The sequence below is a fragment of the Pundamilia nyererei genome, unplaced genomic scaffold (assembly GCF_000239375.1).
Source record: "Pundamilia nyererei isolate P.nyererei 1_Seehausen unplaced genomic scaffold, PunNye1.0 scaffold00392, whole genome shotgun sequence".
Lineage (NCBI taxonomy): Eukaryota > Metazoa > Chordata > Actinopteri > Cichliformes > Cichlidae > Pundamilia > Pundamilia nyererei.
Window position 1 is genome coordinate 37,638 of NW_005187793.1, and position 22,343 is coordinate 59,980.

The following is a 22,343-nucleotide window of genomic DNA, read 5'->3' on the forward strand; positions in this document are numbered from 1 at the left end:
ATGAATGAATGGACACTGAAAACTATGAATTCCCAAGCAACAAACAAAAAAAACAAAAGATCAAATTTGATGTTTATGTGTGCTGGTGATCATCCACCAATCACATTATGTGAGCAGGTCAGTTCAGATGTAACAAGACTTGAAATGTCGGCTATACATGATATGATGTTGAATGAAATGTTGGGCTATATTTAAAGTTCTTCAAAAATTGCCCACTTTCCACGGCTCCCGTGTTATATTTAAATATAACAGGCTTATTTGCAATGCCCTTTCGCAGGACAATCTAATGGTAGCTGTAGCTCTTACTCTCACTGAAAAACTGGGTTTAAATGCCCACAAGAAAATGTGCTACAAAACTATTACATTCTCTGATTTTGTTGAAACATTATGCATTATACTTTTCCTAATGTTTTATTTGCTATTATTTTTGTATTCTCTCTATACAGGCCCTTCTTAAAAAAGAGCTCCAAATCTCAAAGAGGCTAGTTGTTTAAATGATGTATCTAAAAACAATAGTGATGCTAATAATCATAGCCACAATGATTACAAATGGTGATGAAAAGCCACAAGCACAGTAAACAAATAAATGTGTGTCTGGATCCTATTGCACATGAAGTTTGGCCTTTCTCTCTCTCTCTCTCTTGCAATCTGTTAAAATCTTAGTAAATTCCAAACCGATAACCAATAACTGTTTAAACAGATATGGTTTATGGCCACTTTTAAAAAGAGTTGAGGGTGCAGTATGTCTAATTTGTGAACAGAGGGCAGTGTTGCATCATATTTTGAAACGGTACATTTTCTTTGCAAAGTCTCACAGTGTAGGTTTAACAATAAGCTTGCCTTTTGAAAGAGAATAAAAATAGTATTCCTAACAGTAATCCTACTACTTGTAATTGATGTTGCCATTTCTTCCTGACCACAACACTGTTATGAGACTTGTATGTGCAGTGGCAAGGGTGAGGTAGGAAGCAGGTGTTTTGTATGGGGTGTCAAAAAATTGAAAGAATGAAGACCAACAGCGCACCTCAGGAAATATTAAACAAACATTGTATTATTTTTTGTTATATATATCATATTGCCTATTTGTAGTAAAAGCACGCAGAGTTGCTGGTAAAGAAAGGGGCATGGCAGATTAATTTAACTAGTTTATTTGACAAAGCAATAAACCTTGAATAAGGTTAGATCTGCAAATAAAGAAGAAAAACTCAACTAAAACCCCCTAAAAACTCATAGAATTCGATTATTAAAATATTACTTTACTATAACATTGTAATATGCGGTACTGTGCAAAAGTTAGGCAGGTGTGAAAAAATGCTGTATGCAAAGAATGCTTTCAGAAATATAAATGATTGTTTATTGGCCCCAAATGTATTCTGCAGCAGCACAAGGACCCCAAACATACAGCCAAAGTCATTAAGAACTGTCAGTATAAAGAAGAACAAGAAGTACTGGAAGTGATTGTATCCCCCCCCCCCCTCCCCATATTTCACTTCAAACTAAGACAGTATCCTTCATATTTATGTTCTTACATCACTCTCTGCATCAGCGTTTGGACCTCACCAAAGACGCCTCGCAATTACATGGCTCTCCAGCTTACTGAAAGGAAAAACTAAACAAAAACAAATTAACTCTAAAGAAAGACATGGCTACTCAGTTAAAAGATGAAACACTTGTGTGGCTACTACATTAAAATACACAAGCTAGAATTTATTTAAAAAGGCCTAAACAGGAAAGAGCAGGGGAAACATATTTTTAAAAAATGGAGAAAAATGATTAGTAACTGAGGACCACACTGCTATAGACTAGAGACTTAATGCTGTGATCCTCACTGCTGCCAGGCACTGGGAAGCCAAACACAGGAAATAAAAATTTGGTCCAAAAACACCAGGATCAGACAATGACATAAAGAAAGTCACTAATGTGCTCATTCTGGTACCATCCTTAACTGGAATAAGGCCAAAAAGGCAAGAACAGGCTGAATAATGGGTGCATAGGACAATGTAAGCATTAGAGGAGTGAGGGTTGATGGTGCGTTCAAAAACACTACTCGGGTGAGGAACATTTTTCACTAAGAGTTCTCTACTACACATGCACAATCTGGAGATTCAGCAGACACCATCACTCTCTCCTTTTTCCATTAAAAGCAACATGAGACCAAGATACACGCAAAAGTAAGTACCACTGAAAACCCAAGTGGCTGTCAAAGTGAGCATGCTTGTTTCTGATAATAATGCCCCAACAACCAGACTGAGATCAGAATACTCACTGCAGTCTCACTTTGCAAGCACTCATTAGGGGGACTGTTTTGTTTTTTTATCTGCACAGAGGTGTGACTCATCCACACTGGAAAAAGCTGTAGAGAAGGGCAGTGGAGCCAGAGGAAAAGGGATGGAATGACAAGAAAGTGGATGTAATGTGATAAGGTTAAGGAGCGGTGGAAAACAGGACGGTGAGGTGAAGAGAATGGGCAAAACATCAGATTTCAGGCCAGGTGCTCTCACAGACCAACTTTGTTGTGTATCAACCTAGACAGACAATGGAGAGGTAAAATGCAGAGGATCGGGGGCTTTATTACTGAATCATTACCTCTTGTGGATCCCTGGGGGACAGACAAAAGCCACCCTCCAGCCTACAGTCTTTTATTAAGACTGTAGAGGGGAGATCTGAAGAACAGGGAGGTCTTTTTTGTGGTGGTAATAAACACTACTGTTTTTAATTCACTCTGCAGCTAAGTCAGTGACTGACTGGCTGGTGTGAATTGTCTTCTGTTCAGTCATCTCTATTCATCTGTCATTCTCTGTCTGCCTCCCTCTCTATCTCTGGGCATCTTTTTCTTCACTCAACACTCAATCTTGTTTTAGAATTCTGTGTCTAAAGTATCTCTGCTCCCTCATGGAGCCATTGCTGCGTCTCAGCCAGAGTACGGAGCCCTCTCTGCAACTAAAGACTTCCTGTTTCCCTCCAGTGTAACTACATCCTGGCACACTATCCACTATGTGATTCCTTATTTCTCAGAAAGCTGTGTAACATCAAGGAGAAGATAGATGGCTGGTGCAGCACAGTGGCGACACATTTCATCACGCTCCTTGGAAACTCCTCAGATATAAACCCCCCCAAATGAAAGGAAAAAGATTGCACAGACTTTACTTTTAGGGCACATGACACAGCTCTTTTCTGTGTGTACTTGTTTTGCAAATGCAAAAGTTAAAGTTATTCGTGCACTGTAGGAACACAGAGGCTCTTTTCAGCAAGCCTTCCTTGGCTGTCAGGCGAACAGCGTTGCTCTGTGCTGCAGGAACTGAAGTGTTAAACAACCTCTGCTCGCATATGTCCCTGCTCACAGTCTATCGGGCAGTTCTTAAAACACATTTCAGAAGGAATAGAGTGTAGAAAAGCCTTAAAGAATTAGTAAGGAAAAGACTGAACTGTTAATGTTTTATATGATGTTTAATGGGTGTACTGGAGGCAATACAGGTATTATAGTTTTATCACAGAAAGAGTACCAAAACTAGAATCAATAAAACATAATTATAAACCAAAACATCCGTAGGCATAATGATTACGTGCATATAAATTTTAAGGCACTATTACAAAAATAATGCTTTATTTCAGGACGGGCTGTCATTCTTTAGTCTTTCCAGCTTATTGCAAGTATCCTCAAGTCAAGTGCTGTTACTCTTTGCTACATGTACCAATTTTCTACATGCATTTCTATTTTTTTGCACAATAAATAGATTTTTCTTAGAATTCATACTGGGAAACAAACATAGTGACTTTGGTGATGTATTTCCCCAGCTGCACTCGCCTCTCCAGCTCACTCATCTCCACCTCTGCCTCCAGAGTGGCAGGGCCCTGCACAGGGCTCACCAGCATCAGCTCGCCCGTGAGGCGGTCTGAGCGCTGCACTGTGAAGTGGCGGCGAACTGGCCTTCCGCCTAGCAGGGAGAAACGAAGGGTGTCACCTATCGGGCGCAGTGCTGACACTCTGAACATGACGCGGGGAGCTGACAGGTTGGAAACAACAGCCAAGTAATGGTAGGAGAAGGAGTTTGGGGCCTGAGAGCACACCTTGTTGTCCACAGGGCAGGGGTTACGTTCACAGCGCCTGGAAAATAATGAGAAAGATGTTACTAAAAGAGAGATTTTAAAGAATTAGTTGTTACTATGCATCTCACACAAAAATAAGGATAATGCTCACGTAGGTGACGTTTTGACATATGTAGCATTAGGAATTTTGGGGCAGTCCACACGAACACACTGGAAACCACCATATGTATTAATGCACATCTGGTCCTTCGTGCAGTTGTTTTGCCTCGTAGCACACTCATCAATATCTGCCACAAAAGAGAAACACAAAACCCCCACATTTAGTTGGGACATCATTTAGGCTGCAACTCTTTGATTTGCCATTACTGAAAAGAAAAAGAGTCAAAATGAATAACATTGTATTAAGTGTACTTGTAGACTCTACATTTTTGTATTACATTCCTCAGAATCTGCCTTTTGGAGGAATGCTTTGAGTACTTCTGAGTGCAAATTTGGCAAAAGAAAAAATCAAAACAAAAGTAATAGCAAAAAATAAAGCAGGAAGAAGGACTTCTCACCTTTGCAACTGCGTCCGTCACGGGTCACGTTGTATCCTGCAGGACAGGAACAGCGATAGCCTCCAGGGGTGTTAACACAAGCGTGTAAACACAACCTCCCAGCCTGTCCGTTATGAAACAGCTCACATTCATCAATATCTAAAATGCATAACACACAGACATGGCTAACAACCCATATGGAAACATCATAATATGAAAAATGTATAGTCTGTGTTATACTAAAGCTGTTAGGTGTACCAGTGCAGGTGTAGCTGTCTCTGCCAGAGATGGTGTATCCTGGCTCACAGGTGCAGTGGGTGGTCCCCTGCACTATAGTGCACTGTGATGGGCGAACATGAGGCCCGGTGGTGGCAGCTGGTAAAGTGGATGCAGCAGCAGCTGTGGATGGGGAGGTGGCGGCAGAGGTGTTTGTCATGGTGACAAAGACTGAATAAGGAAGAGAAGACAGGTAAGCAATGCTGGTGTGTTGTAGAAAAGGTTTTCATAACCTGTTTTCATATTTTCTTTGCTGTAGCTTTGTATCTGCCCCAGGGATACAAGTTATTTATTTAGTCAGCTGACAATATATGCCAGACACTGATGTTGGTGTGCCGATGGTGATATGAGACAGTGTCAGTCACGCCTGCCCGTGTCAAATGGAATCCAAGAGGAGAGTCACTGGGTTGTATCGGTGGCAACAACATAAAGCCCTCACAGATACGAGTTTGATAGGTAATATTTAATAAGCTCTGTTCTTCTACAAGAACAAGACAGCAGCATGAGCTTAGTGAAGATATCTGAGTGTTAATATATTTGGATTTGTTTATTTTGCCAGTAAGGAATAAAAAGAAGCAAATGTTTGTGTAGAAATTCTGGTGAAATGTAATTTAGATTATTATTATTATTATCATTATTATTAGTATTTTTAGGGCAGCACGGTGGCTCGGTGGTTAGCACTGTTGCTACACAGCAAGAAGGTCCTGAGTTCAATTCCACCATCAGGTCTTTCTGTGTGGAGTTTGCATGTTCTCCCTGTGTTTGCATGGGTTCTCCCAGGGTACTCTGGCTTCCTCCCACAGTCCAAAGACATGCAGTTTGTGGGGATAGGTTAATTGATAAATCCAAATTACCCATAGGTGTGAATGTGCGTGCGAATGGTTGTCTGTCTCTGTGTGTTAGCCCTGTGACAGACTGGTGACTGCAGTTACCCACACTATGTTAAATGGGGGTTGTGGGTGGGGAGGAATATGTTGTGTATGTTTAAATAGTGGGAGGTATAGTGGTTAGTGCTGTGGCCTCACAGCAGAAACGCTCTGGCTTTAAACCTGTTTGTCAGCCAGACTTTTCTGAGTGGAGTTTGCATGTTCTCCCTGTGCTTCATCCCACTGTCCAAACACATGTGTTTTAAGTAAGCGTCTAAATTGAACCTGCGTGTTCACAGCTGTCTCTCTCTCTCTCTTAGCCCTGGAAATCTGTCCACATCTACCACTCCACTCTCTTGGGTAAAGTTGGTGGATGTTTTAATGTAACGATTGGATGACTATCAAAAACATTACCAGACTTTCAAATCTCTCAGTAAACTATGAAACCATCTGTAACTGTAGAAATATTTAGATAGTGTGAAAAAGGAGATGAATTTAGTAAAACTGTTGGTGTCTACTGAATTTTAGTGCCTACACAAGCAAATGCCCAATGCAATCTCTTTCAAATGGTAAAGTATCACTACATTTCATTCAAGTGTGTGGTCTGAGTATGCAATGTATTATACTTACATGTTGGCACAGGGCTTTGACAGGTAACTCCAGCCCAGCCTTTGGCACAGACACAGGAAAACTGGTTCACCTCATTAACACACGTCCCACCATTCAGACAAGGGGAGGATGCACACTCATTGATGTCTGAGGGAAAAAAGATATTAAGGTTATGTTTGAACTCTGTCCAGAGATACACACATGTATGCAACTCAATAGCTTTGATGCTTGAACATCACGGAACATTACATAATGACATATGCATGTGTGTGGAGACATATGAGAAAATACGGGAGCAAATGAGTTAACAGGAGGGGCAGCCAAAGTGTAGGGGATGCCACATCCTGATCAAACAGCCTTTGAGTTGTTATCTCAAAGTCAGCAAGCTGTCAAAGGACAAGGAGGCTGGAATATCGCATGTCACAGCATTCAAAAAGCTCTCTGGACAATGACCAAAGTACATAAAGAAATATGATCATGGGTCACATGTGAAATGTATCATCGTATAGAAAAATGTGGTCGGCATGTTTGATGCCCAGAAAGCAGAATAGTGCAAATAAAAGGGGGCAAGGAGAAGAGAGGTTACACAGAAGATGTTGACAAGATTGTAAAAGTGATCAGTGGGTTAGATAGCATGATGAGTGATGGTCAGAGTAATGAAGTGGAGAAACACTGGTGGGAGGAGGATTAGGAGGACGCAATGGAGAAAATGACCATCACAGCAAGGCCAGGCAGCAGAAGGCTCCTCTCTCACCTCGGCAGGTTGGTTGCTGGCTGCTCCAGGTCAGGCTTTCCTGACAAACCCTGCTCTCTGATCCCACGAGTTCATAACCAGGGTCACACAGGAAGTGAATCTCATGGCCAATGCTGTGCGATTTGCCAAGTTTCCTCCCATTAATGAGGGACTCCAGTTTGGGGCAGGTACCTAGAAATTATAAGAACATAACAGCAGAAATACTCTGATATCTAAGAATTTGAATAAAGTCTTTCTAAGATATTTACTTACTGTTGATGGCTTTTGTGTTCTGCCTTGCAGCACTGCTCAGCAGTAAATTTATTTTCTTCTTTAGGTTGCGCAGACTCTGCATGTAGGAGGCTTCATGGGCTGACAGAAGCTTCTGGACCTGCTTCAAGGACCCTTGAATTTCTTGCCTGCTCGGACAGTCCTAGAATAATACAGAGCTACTGAATAAATTCATAAATGTTGAATATTTTAAGTCAATACTGATCTTCTAATTCACAAAGAGGATCAGAAAAACAGTTGCAACCATCTAAAAAAACCACGTGAGAAGGTTAGGCACGCTATATAATATTACATTGAAAATGACAGTTTCTTATTAAAAAAACAAAAAAACACCATCCTTGCTAAATATCTGAAAATGGAAAAGCAATTTATTTGACTCAGGACAGGTGAAATTTGTTGAGAGATGAAAGCACCACAAGCCAGTGATGCTGCTTCTATTAACAGTTTATTTATCTTCCTGTTCATTCAAGGACACGAATTCATTCAAAAGTCTTCAATAAAAGGATGTGGTTTTCTTTTTTGTGTCAAATGAAAAAAAATTCAAAATGCAAACTTCTAGTGCATTTCTGTAATGTTAAGTCATATAAATTGCACCTGCACATATTTCTGTGTGAATGCTATCGCAATGAGGAAAAAAAATCTCTTCATCTAAATGAATAGACAAATGAATCTGCTCTACCTACTGCGCTATGTTACCCAGTGCACTGCAGAGGCTGATGTGCTCATATGAAGGAGTAAATCTTGTGGGGATCAGAGAATGTTTTGTCACTATATTTGCCAGCAGGAACCTCCCCCCCCAGCTAGCTCCATACTGTAACTCAGTCATGCTGACAAGAAAGGCTCTGTGTGTAACACTTTCTTATGTGATTCCAGGTGTGATGTTCTGCTTAGGTTTGAAGTTTTAACTACACGAGTCATTACAGAAATGGAGGTAAAAGCTTTCATTAGAGGGTAATTACTTGCTGATTTTTGACTCAACCAGTCATCTCCTTCCAGCGCCTTGCTTTCATTTAACAGGGTGTGAGCTCAAGTGAGTTGTACACACCTATTTTCAACCCATAACCGTTCCCTCATTACTCTCGTTGATTCAGCAGCATCAGTCCCCACCAGACCTCTGCTCTCTCACATGTTTTCAGACAGCCAATTAGTGTTTTCATCCAGCAGCAGTTATGTAAGAAGAGTCAATATTTGCTGAAAACGCTTTTCTTATTTAGACTGAACTGAGGTTTGGAATGACTTCAGTCATTTTTGGTACTGATGGCTGGTGTTTATCAGGTAGTTGTCAAAGGCCCCTTTCTGCCTGTGCTAGGAGATATTTCACATGGTGTTCATGTTAACTGGGTGATGTTACCACAGTCTGTAGGAGGCATGTGGTGCTGAAGCACAAAATTGCAGCACAGTTCTATTTAATAGATTTAGAGCCTAAATAACAATATGCTCTCACGCACATATGCAAGAGTCTACAGCATCACACTCACATTATTATGCACTTCTACAAACACATAATTGGCTGGCCATTTTTCAGTAGAAAACAAACAAACAAACAAACAAACACATAAAGGCACAGACATGCATGGCAGAAGCTGAAGAGAGCCATTCACAGCCAGATGCAGCGTTTTGGAAATGTTTTGCTGGTTTGCAGTGAAGCACAGCATAGATATAGTGAGTGAATTCAGCCACCGGAGCCTCTGGGATGTTGCTCTTGAGGCTTGCGTGCAAAGTAAGGGTGACTCAAGGTTTGCTCTGTGAAACATTTTTTGTGATGCCAAGAAGTACATTCACATTAAGATCTGCTCTGGACTTCAAAAGAAGTTATGCATGCAATTCTCTTTAAGCCATACATAATTCATGAAGCACATTTTAACCAATTCCTTTTGACATAAGAACTTTAAGTGGAATGACGTGATATAAGTTCAGGTACCCTGCTGCGACTAATTCCTTCATTCATTCAGTCAATAGCTAACAATTTTAGTTACATGCTTGCTTACCTGCCCCAAAGTAGGATGAAGCAAACAGAAACACAGTAAGGTGATGGCAGTCACAGGTGATGCAAACATGTTTCCACTAAAACCAGTCCAGTGTGCACTCACTAATCGCTTCTCAAATGTGTTAGAACTTGCGTGCAGTGTGAACTTTGTGCCGCCGGCTCCCAGAGTGTGTAGGAACTCCAGGTGAGAGAAGGACCACAGTTGGCAGTGGGAAAGCTGCTGCAGCTAAACGTTGTGGAATGTTGTTTACTCTTCAGTAGCCAATCACCAAAGGAGAAAAATGTGACCACATTATGATCCCTTTTTACTTAATTTGGAGTGCACTTCCTCTCTGTTTAAAGCAGCTTGGTCTTGGAGAAAAGGTACAATGAAGCTGTAACTTCTGCTGGAATAAAGGTGCTTTCCTGTTCTGTAATTAGACTGATTAATTAGATTGAAATAAAGACTGGTTTCAGCTTTCGAGCATAATGTCCATACCTGCCGTGGCTATTATTGTAGCAGTGGATTGTGGGCAGCTGTATAACATCTGGATCCAAATCAAAAAGTGCCCCCAGTTCACTTTTACTTTGCTAAATTCATCTCTTTAATCTCAGATGCTCTTCTTAAACGAGCTATACGCAGCAAGAGTAAGCAGACTACATGTACACCTATCAGCCAGAATATTACAACTGCAGACTTGGTGTGAATAACACTGATTACCTGAATATAATGCGAGATAGAGTATCATACGTGAGATGTAAGGGAAAAACAAGACTTAATATTCTGAATATTATACTATGGAGGACCAAACCTTCAGCTTACTGTATATGCTTGCAAACAATTTGACACCTAATACCTCAGGACACCTTTACACACTTTTTGGAATCAGTGCATTGACTTATGAAAGTTTTGCATGACTAGTTGTTGAGGTAAGTGATAGATTATAATTTTTAAACCTGTCTGTATGGTGCACGAGTGATGTGGAATGAAGTTGCACTTGCAGAGCTAATCCTTAGTTCTAAAGAAAGCGATAAAGAGCTGCACCTTAAACCATTTCTGCTTTGCCATATACCTTAGCCTTTCTTTGAACAACAACGTTAGCTGTAGACAGATACACTTGTAACGTTGCAATAGGGATGAAACAGATATGTCAGTTTCACTCTGCTACATCTTTTTTTTGAGTGAAATCTCATCATTTAAATAAAAATGTAGAGATATGCTAAAGAAAACATTTGTGTAGATGGACTATTGTCATCACACCCCTGTGAGCAGTCAGCAGCGCTACATTTCGATGTGTAAAATGTACCGAAGACCTTGACTACTGCTTTGAACTCAAGCATGAAGAATGTTTTGGTTCTTCCTTTGATTGTTGGTTTTACCTGAGAAATCATCTTTGTGGGTCTGTGTTTGTCTGAGCCTTTAACAGACTGAGCGCACAGCTGTCATTTGGCTCAGCAGAGTCAGAATGTTCCTCACTGATACAGCAAAATCAAAAGGATGGGAAAAAAGCGGACAGCCGAGGGACCGAATCCTCAGTGCAAAATACCTACAGACCACAATGGAGAGAAATGAGTGGGATTGTATTGTACTGTGCTGCAGTCATCTCCAGACACTGAATCACCTCACAGTTTGCAGATTCATGATTCATGCTTCCTGTACTGGGTCCTTAAAAACATTGTCACCAAGTCTAAACAGGCACCCAGAGAGAGCACCATACTGTACTTTTACACAGATATTTGTAGGCTTTTTGTACCACACATCATGTTCTCCTACAGTTTCATATGGCTTAGAAATGAAGACAGATTTCAACTGGCTCATTTGAAAAACAGATATCAGTGAGCAATCCATCAATAAGAATGACAGAAATCATTAAGCCATATGTTTTCCTTCCAGCGTCTGACAGTAAGTGGCAACACACCTGCTGTCAGTTTTGGATAGTAGGCAAACAAAGCATTTATTTTCAAGTGCTATACTTTATTATGGTATTCCGCTACCTACCACATTTATCTTAAAACTGTTGTTATAATCTTGCTATACTCATCATATGTGTCACACAACAAGCTTAAAGAATTCTTGAAATATTGTAGATTACATTACTAATCGGTAGATAGTGCGTAAAATTGCTATGGCACTCAGCTTGGAGCGCTAAGTGCCTCTGCCATGATGCTTGTACTACAAACTAGAGCAATTTATAAAATATGGGGGGGAAAGTGTATTTATTTTTAAGTGCATTGTATTGAGAAGAAAACAGCATTAGGAAAACTGCAATATAATCATTTCATTTTAAGTTCTGTGGAAAGACAGCTCAGTCTGCTTAATGGATTTGAAAAGATGACTTATTTTACTTACTTTTATAACCTGTTGAAAGATCAGTATGCTTTAAACACAAATTAAAATTGGGATAATTTGAATATTTACTTAGTAATATATTGAAACAGCATAGAAAATCTACACTGTGTCTACAGTCCCTGTAGGATTAGTAAATTCCTCTTTGAATAGTCAGTGGCATGTGCCGCAGCCTGAGGTGAAAGCACTTGAGCCGGTGAGGATAAAAGAGGGAGGAGAGGGGCAGGGAGGCAGGATAGGATAGCAGAGCAAGTGGCCACTGTTGGTGCAGACGCTGCAGGAGTTCACAATGGGGTCGGTAACAGCGTCCGGGCGTTTGGATGTTTTTGTCGTTTGCTTTCTTCTGCCCTCGTTTAACTCAGCAAACTGGATCATGGCAGAGACACCGGAGCTCCGGATTTTCCCCACCACCGGTAAACACAATTAGCGTTGTGAGAGAAGTCAGGTGGCCACAAGGGACAGTTTCCAGTAGAGAGTGATCAATTTACACACATTTTAGATTGGTTAAGTGCAGCTGTGGAGTGGGTGTTTGAAAGGACAGGTTCAGTTATAAAGGTTCAAATTTTTTATCTAGTAGTTAGAAGTAAAATGTAAATTTCTGCTGACTACTAAACTCTATATTAAATGTGGCATTAGCTTAAATTGAATTAAACAGGCTTCTCTTTAACTTTTTCTTAAAATGTTTTTAGATCTAATATCAGTGAATTAAGTCAGTAAGATGTGAAGTTGATGATCAACAGATCAAAGTCAGCAGTGCAGTGAAATTTTCTCATGATACAGCCTAACAAACAAAGATTTAACGTGGTCAGCCCCAGTTTAGATTATTATATAGCATTTATTTTAGCTTGTCTAAGTGCTAAAAGTAAGGAGAATTGGGAATACGTTCAGTTAACTGTTTTACTTGAGTTAACATAAGAAGTAGACACATTCTTAGCGTTTATTTATAGCATAATTACATACACTATGATCAGCAGACATACACATGTTGTTTAGAGACGCTGCCAGCACGTTTATATTATTAAAACGGTTTTAGATATGACATATGACATATGACAAAGAATTCTCTCAATAATGTTAAAAAGTTTTAAAATGTGTTGTGATTGATTTTGTGTTTAACCTACAGACTCCCGGGTGTAGATGTGATAGACTTTACAGTCCAAACTTTTACTCTCTGTCTCTCTCCAGTGTATTTGCATTTAGTTGCCACAGCGACAGCAGTAGAAGTATAGTTAATGACCATCTGTATCTTCTTCCAGGGCTCGGGGTGAAGGAGCACTCACAGATTGTTGCTCACCACAATAGACTGCGCAGCCGGGTCAAACCCATGGCAGCTAACATGCAAAAAATGGTTTGTGGCACCTATTGTCTGTCTCCTCTGTGTGTTTTTGAATAGTGCCTTTGCTGTCACTGAGTTTAACATCACGCTTTTGTTAACAGTGTGGGCTCACGTAAACTAATCAGTGTGGGTAGACTGCCTGGTCTTCCTATGCAGCTCATGTTTTTCTCCTAATAAGGAACATTAGTCATTTGTTGTTGTTTCTCTTCCCATTCCTGTGTGAAAAACACTTAGCTGCAGGTTGTAAACTTAATTGTTATGCTTCTAACATTAAGTAAGCCTGCAGCTTCAGTCCCAAGGCCCAGAAAAACAGTAATTGTCATAAGTGTCAGTCACACTGATCAGGAATGTGTGAAGATATGAGGTAGCACGTCCGAGCTGAGTGCTCAATCAGCTAAGTGTGACTCTCCCATGACAGCATCTATAACTTAGGAGCACTCTTGAGGTTACTGAGGTCCCTGTGCATTTAAAGGACACGCTGAAGTGCAGAAAAGGCAGCTTTGATCAGTGGCCACAGTTGTTTCACTGAAAATAATTTGAATTCTTAAAAGTAAACTCACCAAATGACCACACAAACAGCAGGGTTTGGGGTCGAGCTGTCTTCCTTTGTAGTGCTGATAGTCTCGGCGGTGTGAAATAGTAGCGTTAGTGCACAATTTGTTCTGCTCTGCTGCAGGCTCACTGATAGCGTCAGAAATGAGAATGAGGCCAAAATCAACTGGGTGTGTGCAAGTTTGTCAGGGTCACTAAGTTTATTTCTTAGACAACTAAAGTTAAGTAACTAAGCAACATTTTTCACTTGTCTCTTTATTCTAATGATCAACAGATAGGTCTATTGTAAACATGACAATAACAGCATGTTTCGAGAGAAACAATGAGTAATGTTTCTGAATGTGCAGCAAATTCTAAACAGCAGTGCTAAATTGTTTCCCTGTCTTACTCCATCAGTTGATACAGTGCTTATCTGCACAACTCTCTTGCATGTATGTGGTTATGAGAGGTAATGAAGGATTATGAAACTCACTGTGTACTAGATACCCTTTGGGCCCAATATGAGATTTGTGCCAGGGCAAACTGTCACTTTTTTCATAGATTACATCCTCAAAGCCAGTCGTACAGACTGAGCCCCTTTTCTTCGACTGCTCTTCAGCCTCAGAGAACTGTTCGCAACTGATAAGGCAGTAATGAGAAAAAGAGGATGTGGATAATCACTTTGCATTCACAACTCTGGTTTTACAGGTAATTTCCCCATGAAAACCCTCAGAGAAGGCTTTGCCAAGCTGAAGAGGCATTATTAAAGAGCTTTACTGATAAACGTTAAAAGGCTCAAGGCTTCGCCTGTGTTTGCGAATATCTTAATATACTTTTTTTCTTCCCCCTCTCCCGCACAAGAATGAACCAGCAAGTATTATGGTGAGATTGTGTTGAAGTGATTATTATATGGTCCTTTAGGCTTTGCTTTCAGGATGAGATAAAATACCAATATTCCAAGAATGAATGATGCTCCTCCTTTTCTCACCCAGTGCCCTGTCGGCGGATTTTCTTTGAGCTCTTTAGGCTAAGAAGTATTGAGGTCATACCATCACTCAAAGAGGCCGAAATTGAAGTTTAGTGGTCTCTTTTGATATGGAAATCATGACCTCTGTTTGTGAGATTTTATCTTACTAATCTCTCTCAGAACTATACCCAAGGGTCCAACGTGTTATTTTAATGTAGTTAGCTTCAGAGGGAACCATTTTCCTGAACTTTAGATGCAATTCCATTTTTTCTGTATTTTTACTGCTACTAAACGCCTGAATATAACAGTTGTTGGCGCCACAAAGAAGGCTGAAATGCATAAATTGTTCATGCTGTTAGGCGCTGATACATAATGGCACACTTCAAAATGAAAGATATTACCCAGTGATCTAATAGCCCTCCGTCATCAAAGGCTTTGGCTGGCTGACATCAGAGAGCAGAGTGAATGATGAACTCAAGAGGCCTCAGCATTTTGACACTACACAGCAGAGTTACACCAGGAAAACCTGTTTTGAAAATCCTGTCAGTCTGACATTTCAGACAGATTTGGATTTTCCATCTGTACTAATTATGAACAGAACAGAGGGACAGAAATACAAGCAGAAACAGGAATCTCTGTCATTTAGGCTAAAAAATGATTGTGGACATTTGAATCATTCTTCTTTGACCTAAAGTTCGTCAGGATTGTAGCTAACCATGGACTGTGCTCACTGAGTTCACGCCTCAACTCTTAACAAAGCCCTGTGATTGATTTGGGTAGTGCAGTCTTAGCAGTGCATGACATCAGAGAGCCAGCCAAGCAGACACATCGATATAAGATCCCTCACTCCTGTTCTGGTAGACATATTGCACACTGCTACTGCAAACTAATGGTTTTGCACCAGAATAACAAAGAGTTTTATGTATATCAGTGGACTATTATACAGCACTTTATTTGAACACCCAAAGTGCTTTCTTACTGCACTCATTTACTCATTCACACAAGCGCTTTTATCAAATTTAGCATTCACACTCCAATAGATGCATCTGGGACAATTTGCATCTTGGCCAAAGATACTTTGATGTGCAAGCCAGGTATCAAATCACCAGACAACCTGCTCTATCTCCTGAACAACAGCCAGCCCAATATCAATAGTCCAAAAGTACATCATAATGGCTTTCACACGTGCACTTTAGCTCTTAACTGTTCTAGGTGCTAAAAAAGGGTATATGAGGGGCACATTTCTGACACATATTCTCAATATTAGCCGATCTTTAACTTGCCAGGTCCCTGGAATAAAGCCTGTGTGATGCCTAACTGTATGAGAACAGAGTCACTCTATAAAGGCAGTTATTCACCGAAACCCCACTGAGGATTTCTGGTACTGTTTTCTGCATCATGCTTAATCTGCAAAAAGACAACTTTTGTCCAATTCCTCTTATTACAAAATTACAAAAAGGAAAGGGACAGAGCACCAATGCTAGTGATAGTAATAGAAGTAATAGAAGTCTCCTTAAAGCTAGAAAGTTATTGGTTCAAACTCACCAGCTACCTGGGGCCTTTATGTATTTTGCAATATGCATTCTCCTACATTTAGGAGCGGGGTGGCTGTAGCTCAGGAGGCAGAGCAGGCCCTCTACTAGTGGTTTGATCCCTGGCTCCCCCTAGTCTGCATGCCAAATATCTCTGGGTAAGATATTGACCCCAAGTTGCTCTGCAATGCCTCTCTTGGTGTGTGAATGGTAGTTAGTAAGTGCATAGAAGATAGTGAATGTGGCGTGTTGTGTAGAGTACTCCAGGAGAGTAGAACATTGCTATATAACAATCAGTCCATTTACCATGTAATTTTGGTAGCTGACACTGGCTAATCATTGTGTATAATTAACCTACTTTAGATGGCCTTGATATACATCACTTTTTAAAAGACAAAGTAGTTTATTTGGAACTTTTGGTAGGAAATACTGACAATACTGATCAAGTCTGACATAAATATGAATAAATTATAAATATTATAATCTAATGCCGCTTAGATTATAAAATGCATTAGATTATAAACAAGAAAATCAGAGAAACACAGTGTAAACAAGACAAAGGGCCTGTTTGAGCTGCATTTTCTGATGACCCTCCTATGTTAGCCAGTTGCCTAGGACCATAGGACCATAAAAACAGAGACGAGATTGGAAGCATTAGCCTTTTATCTGTGTGTCTCTTTGTTTACTGTTGAAATTGAAACCCATGTCACTCTATTGCAGAATAATGGGGATGTTAATTTTCTATAGGACTGGAATGAGGAGTTGGCTACACTTGCAAAGGAGAGAGCCACATTGTGTCACAAAGAGCCTTTCCTTCAACACTCCTCGTCTTTCAGCCATATTGGCTGGAACACACATCTTTCTGTTGTTGGTGCTGCTTCATTTTCTGACATCACTGACTTCTGGTTCGAGGAAGGAAAAGATTTTCTCTACTCCAGCGGCCGATGTAAGGAAAATGCCACCTGTCAACACTATACCCAGGTATTCACCAGCATATACAAACCTTACACATGTTTATATGAAGTCCCACAGCTGCATACAGTTTCTGTTGCCTATAAAAATGCTGTTTTTTGTGTCCAAATCCTCTCTTGTCTTGTAGCTGGTCTGGGCTACTTCAAGCCAGGTGGGCTGTGCCAACCAACAGTGCTGGAGAAATGGAGAACTCTGGGAGATATTTGTCTGTGCATACTATCCTGGGTAACAATTTGCTTTCCCAAAAAGCTAAATATTAAAAGTATTATTAGAAAACACAATTTTTTGCTGCATATATTTTCATGTTTCAGGGGTAACTGGGAGGTAAATGGTCAACTGGTGATGCCGTATAAATCAGGGCTGTACTGCTCTCTCTGCACCTCCTCAATGTCTGGCTGTTTGAGACTGTGGGACCATGTAGGCGGACTATGTGGTAAGACAAACACACACACAAAATGTATTTATAGTTGTATTTTTTCAGTGACAGCAAACTTTCTTTAATATTTAATATGATCAGTTCCCAGTTGTTCATTTTGCGGCCTACATGTTTTTGTGTTTCTAATCAGAGATTCCAAAGAACCCATGTCGTATGAACTGTGGCGAACACGGCCATCTTAATATCTCCTCTTGCAAATGCAAGTGTGACCTCGGGTTCACTGGACGCTTCTGCCAGGGTACCAATTATCAACAGCTGATGTCATAAATATCATTCTCAGTCTGCTGTCCTTGTTTATCTTAATATACAAAGAGAAAGCAAAGGCAAAAATGCTGCTGTTTTATTGTGTGTTTTTCAGTTCGGTGCAATGTGCAATGTGTGCACGGACATTTCAAAGAAGAGGGATGCTCTTGCTTGTGTGCTGTTGGCTATGGGGGTGCTGAGTGTGCAGGTAAGTGAAGTGTGCTTTAGTATGCAACAGTCTGCCACAAGAGTAAGGCCTCCTGCCTGATATTGTGCAGGTCTCAGTTGAACTGACTGATAATCTCTAAGCTGTCAAGTGATGGATTTCACTGGATGTCAGATGCTGACTTGTGGTATCAGTCAGCAAAATGTTAGCAACACATCTTTTAAGTCTTGTGAATTGCGAGTTGTGTTCTCCGTAGTTAAAATTAGTTTGTCCAGCTCACATGTGCCTGATCAAAATGAGATCTGGAGAATTTGGGGATCGAGTCTACACCTCAGATTCCTGTAAAGTTTCTCCATCTGTTCCTGAACATGTTTGTTACAGTGTTGCAAGGTTACTGTACTAAAAGTGATCGCTGGCACAAAGGGCTGTCTAAGGTGTGATAAAAAAAATAAAAAAAAATATAGGAACAGCACCATAAAAATAAAACAAAGGCAAAACTAATAATAATAACAACAACAATAATAATAATAATGATAATGAAAATTAAATTTGATCTACTAGTTTAATTTCCTCTTCTTGGATCTTTTTAAGACAGCTTCCAAAGATGCTGCTATTCTTTGATCACTTCCTGGAAGTCCCATTCTGAGCATGTGTACTGTCCACTTTGCAGTTTCTTCACAGACCTCAGACTTGTAAAGTCAGCAAAAATTAGCTTCTGTTTACGACTGATTTCATTTTATCTGATTTTATGTGGACAATCATTGGTGTTAATGAGAGCTTGATTGGATTTGCAAGGAGTTTTCAGTTTACGAGTCCACATGCAGCATCTCAAGTGATGAGCAAGGTTAGAAACACGTTAGTGCGTTAAAGGCTAATAGCGTTGGTAGGTTTAATAGGTTGTGCACCATGAATTTGTCCCCCAGGGTGAGACTGTCGTCACGGAGTTCCACTTTATTGTTGTGAGGTGTCTGACAGAGTACACTCAGTTAAGACCTGAAGTACAGAGTGTGCTTTATGGCCACGCAAACACAGTATGCCCTCAGTGCCCTCCCTAGTTACAAGATTTGGTTCCTTGCACTTCCTGACAAGGAAAGGATAACCTATCTGACACATCAGATGAGTTAGAGCACAAAGACCCGTGTTAAAGGAGGCTTTCACTGAGAGATCTCATAATAGCAACTACACTGAAAGCAGCCGAGAGAAAAGTCGACCACATAATGTGCAACAAAGTTTAGGCTGGTTGTATGTGTTAATGAACATCCAGAGGACAATTAATGCCTGCAGTGCACACACACACACACACACACACACACACACACACACACACACACACACACTGTTCACTGATATAAATGAAAGTGCAATTAATCATTTTTATCAAAAGCAACAGCTTTTTTAAAATGTGACTTACATTTACATTTTAGGTGCTTTTAGATGGTGGACAGTCAGCGTGTGCTACAGCCTGAAAGCCATGAATGTTTTACCCTTGTCAAAGTTCCTGAGATGCTCACTCTTTTTTCCAATTGTCCTCCTGCATTATAGAGCCAACAATTTGAAATTTGCCAGTGGAATCAGACAAGAAAATCTTACACCACCAGTTAGTGGTTTTAATATTGTCACTGACTAACAGTTCTTTATGTTTTTATATATCTAATCAAGTTTTGCTCTGAAACCAAGAAATGCTTTAATTCGTCCACATAGTCCACACACATCATGAGAAATGCCATCTGCTAATGACATGGTAAAGGATACTATAGTAGTTTATTGATGGTTTCATCATTGACCTTTAGAGGAGATATGAGGGGATTTTCTGTGATCTCATCAGGTAGACCGGTAGACACTTTAATACCTTAGTGTACATCACTTTATTTCTGAGAAACTGGCAGCCACTGAGTAAGGAAATTTGTGCTTGTTCCCAAGCATGTGTAAGTCTGTTCTGTCTGATTTGAGGTTGGTGGTCACTCAGTGTTATTACTCTTCATTTTTAGTTTATGTGCTTGTGTCCCAACAGAGAAAGTGGAATTCCCATTTCAAAGCTGTGATCTCATCATAGATGGAAATTGCTTCATGGTGTCTTCTGATGTTGAGACCTACTATGGGGCTAAAAGTCACTGTCAGGTGTGTGTGCGCCTCACTAAGGAGCCTCATCGAGTTTTCTATAAAACAACATACAGAGACCAAGTTTAAACTTTTTATGTAAACCATCAGGAACAAGGAGGCATTTTGGCTCAAATCCTCAATCAGAAGGTTCAGGACATTCTGGCTTTCTATCTTAGTCAGCTGGAGACGAGCAACGAGCTCACCAGGAATGACTTTGAAACTGAAAACTTCTGGATAGGTACTCTTTTGTATTATAAATTAATATAAATGAAATATATCAGTTATATCTTTAACACTGAAAAACACTGACACGTTAACTTGCTGTTTTGTTTTTTTATTTAGACATGCTATGGGTATGGATGTAGTTGAAATGGTGCATAGATAAAACAGCATGTTTTTACTCCACAGGGCTGACATATAAACCTCCAAAAGACTCATTTCGCTGGGACACAGGAGAGATTCCCAAATACTTCAGCTTTGCCTTTGGGCAGCCTGACAACCAAGGGTAAGAGACCCATTTAGAATGAGACATTAGCTACTGACAGACGGCCGAGGGAAATGGACCAAAACAAACAAAGCAATTCTCCTGAAAGGTGGAAAAATCTGCTTCTCTGTTTTGTTTTTTGGGGGGTGGGTTTGGACGTTTGTTTTCTTTTAATTTAGCCCCTCCCCCTCTGTTTACTTTAGTTCTTTATTTTTATTTCAAATTAATTAATTAACCCAGTTTTTAACCAATAGAAAAAACAGTGATCTTAGTTGACATGCATCCCTCATTAATGCCACTAGATGTCTCTGTTTCCCTCTGTGTTTCCTTAACCTTTGTAATTATAATCACTTCTTTTGTCCATGCTCTCAGTAGCAGTGCATAATGCTAACCATTTCTGGTATCTATCACAAACCCTTCACATTAGTCCACTCACAGCTTCTCTTTTTCTTTACAGTTTTGGAAACTGTGTCGAGCTGCAGGCATCGAGTGGTTTCAACTGGAATGACCAGCGCTGTAAAACACTGAACAGATACATTTGCCAGCACGGTATGGATGAAAACCTAGATTAAATTTTTGCACAACTGGCTGCCTAAAAATATTGTAACAGAATTTCAGAAAAAATAAGACTTGACATTTTTTATTCAGAGATAAAGCTTAACCTGAGAGGAACACTTCTTTTTTTCTTCACTATGAAATCTTTGCACATTAATTTTACTCAAAAGCAACCGCTGTTTGTCCACAGATGATTTGCAAATGAGAATGTACTGTCCTCCTATGGCAGTCTTCATTTTGAAAGAGATCTGTGTGTCCGAAAACCTCAGTGCCTATAGTGCTATTATAAAAGGATTCACTACACTGACTACTTTGTAATTTGTACTTTTTTTTTGACATTTTAATACATTTAAGAGAGATTACTGTAATAAGATTAATGCTACGTTGCAGTTCAAGGACAGTGTTTTATCTTCTAAGCCACATGGTATAAGTGATCCTTTGACATAACGAAAAATAAATATTATATTTTAATATTAAAAAAAAATCTATATAAAGAGAGCTCAATAATAGTTTGTTTGTTTAGGCAGCAGAATGGACATCCCCTCATTTTTCCATTTAAAAATGGCCTCTTCTTTACAATTTTGGTTTCTGCTTCTTGTACATGCTGTGCTGCACTGTGTCGAGGCAATTAGTTTTCCTACTTCACTGCCTCTGTCACTGATGTTCAGTGAAGTGTAAAATATTAATCCAGTGTGTCCAGTAATGATGTGAAAACACAGAAATCTCCATGTGATCCCGCTCACACCTGCCTCTCAGTCTAAATCAATGGCACTCAGTGCTCACCATCAAGAAGCTCTGAGTAATCAATATACCTCAGCTCCACAAAAGCCTTCAGTGTCTGAAAACACACACACATGCACTTACATTGATCATGAGAAATGAGATGGTGGCAGATGTTTAGTTTTGCCCACTTGAGTGTGTCTTTGCAAGTGTTTGCTGTGTAATCTATTGATTACTCGCAGCTGAATGATGGATCTGCTCTGAATCTGGTCCTCGTTGCAGGGATGTGATTTTTTTACAAACCACCTTTGTTTTTCCTTTGTGTACAATGTGTAAAACATGATTAGTAAATTGTGATCAAAGGAGAGCTTGCTGCTGAACTGTGTCTGTAGCAGATAGTCCTACATGGTTTTAACAAAGCTAAATTTATGGAAATATTCTTCCTCAATCAATAACGTTGTCACACTTCCTCTCAAAATAAAAGCAAAATTTCACTAAAGCAACAAAGAACTACAAGCATAAATTAAGCTGATTATAAGTGCACAGAGCCCTGCAGCCCATCAGACTAATTTCCAGACATTATTGCTGTGTTGTTTTAATTGGTAATAAAATGATAAGTGGATATCACAC

At 39.9% G+C, this 22,343-nt stretch overlaps 2 protein-coding genes across 2 annotated transcripts; one reads left to right on the forward strand and one right to left on the reverse strand.

The window, feature by feature from the left end:
- Positions 1-3,451: 3,451 nt before the first annotated feature.
- LOC102211283 (fibulin-7-like) lies at positions 3,452-9,534 on the reverse strand. The gene is made up of 8 exons (XM_005752943.1): positions 9,347-9,534; positions 7,341-7,500; positions 7,089-7,259; positions 6,356-6,481; positions 4,842-5,030; positions 4,605-4,742; positions 4,199-4,334; positions 3,452-4,105 (listed from the first exon to the last, which is right to left on the reverse strand). Exons 1-8 carry the CDS (start codon positions 9,413-9,415, stop codon positions 3,742-3,744), a joined length of 1,353 nt encoding a protein of 450 aa, XP_005753000.1. The 5' UTR covers positions 9,416-9,534; the 3' UTR covers positions 3,452-3,741.
- Positions 9,535-11,960: 2,426 nt separating this feature from the next.
- Positions 11,961-21,010, forward strand: LOC102192967 (C-type lectin domain family 18 member A-like). The gene is made up of 11 exons (XM_005752964.1): positions 11,961-12,084; positions 12,928-13,019; positions 16,785-17,018; positions 17,137-17,234; positions 17,321-17,442; positions 17,576-17,683; positions 17,804-17,896; positions 19,866-19,972; positions 20,063-20,192; positions 20,363-20,459; positions 20,896-21,010. The coding sequence occupies exons 1-11, from the start codon at positions 11,961-11,963 to the stop codon at positions 21,008-21,010; spliced, it is 1,320 nt and encodes a 439-aa protein (XP_005753021.1).
- Positions 21,011-22,343: the final 1,333 nt, after the last annotated feature.

Coding starts and splice junctions, on each gene's coding strand:
- LOC102211283 (XM_005752943.1), bottom strand. CDS start 9,415: ATGTTTGCATCACCTGTGACTGCCATCACCTTACTGTGTTTCTGTTTG. Junction 7,501..9,346: donor TTCATCCTACTTTGGGGCAG/GTAAGCAAGCAT, acceptor GTATTATTCTAG/GACTGTCCGAGCAGGCAAGA. Junction 5,031..6,355: donor TCAAAGCCCTGTGCCAACAT/GTAAGTATAATA, acceptor TTCCTTATTCAG/TCTTTGTCACCATGACAAAC.
- LOC102192967 (XM_005752964.1), top strand. CDS start 11,961: ATGGGGTCGGTAACAGCGTCCGGGCGTTTGGATGTTTTTGTCGTTTGC. Junction 17,019..17,136: donor CCTGTCAACACTATACCCAG/GTATTCACCAGC, acceptor CTTGTCTTGTAG/CTGGTCTGGGCTACTTCAAG. Junction 19,973..20,062: donor GGGCTAAAAGTCACTGTCAG/GTGTGTGTGCGC, acceptor GTAAACCATCAG/GAACAAGGAGGCATTTTGGC.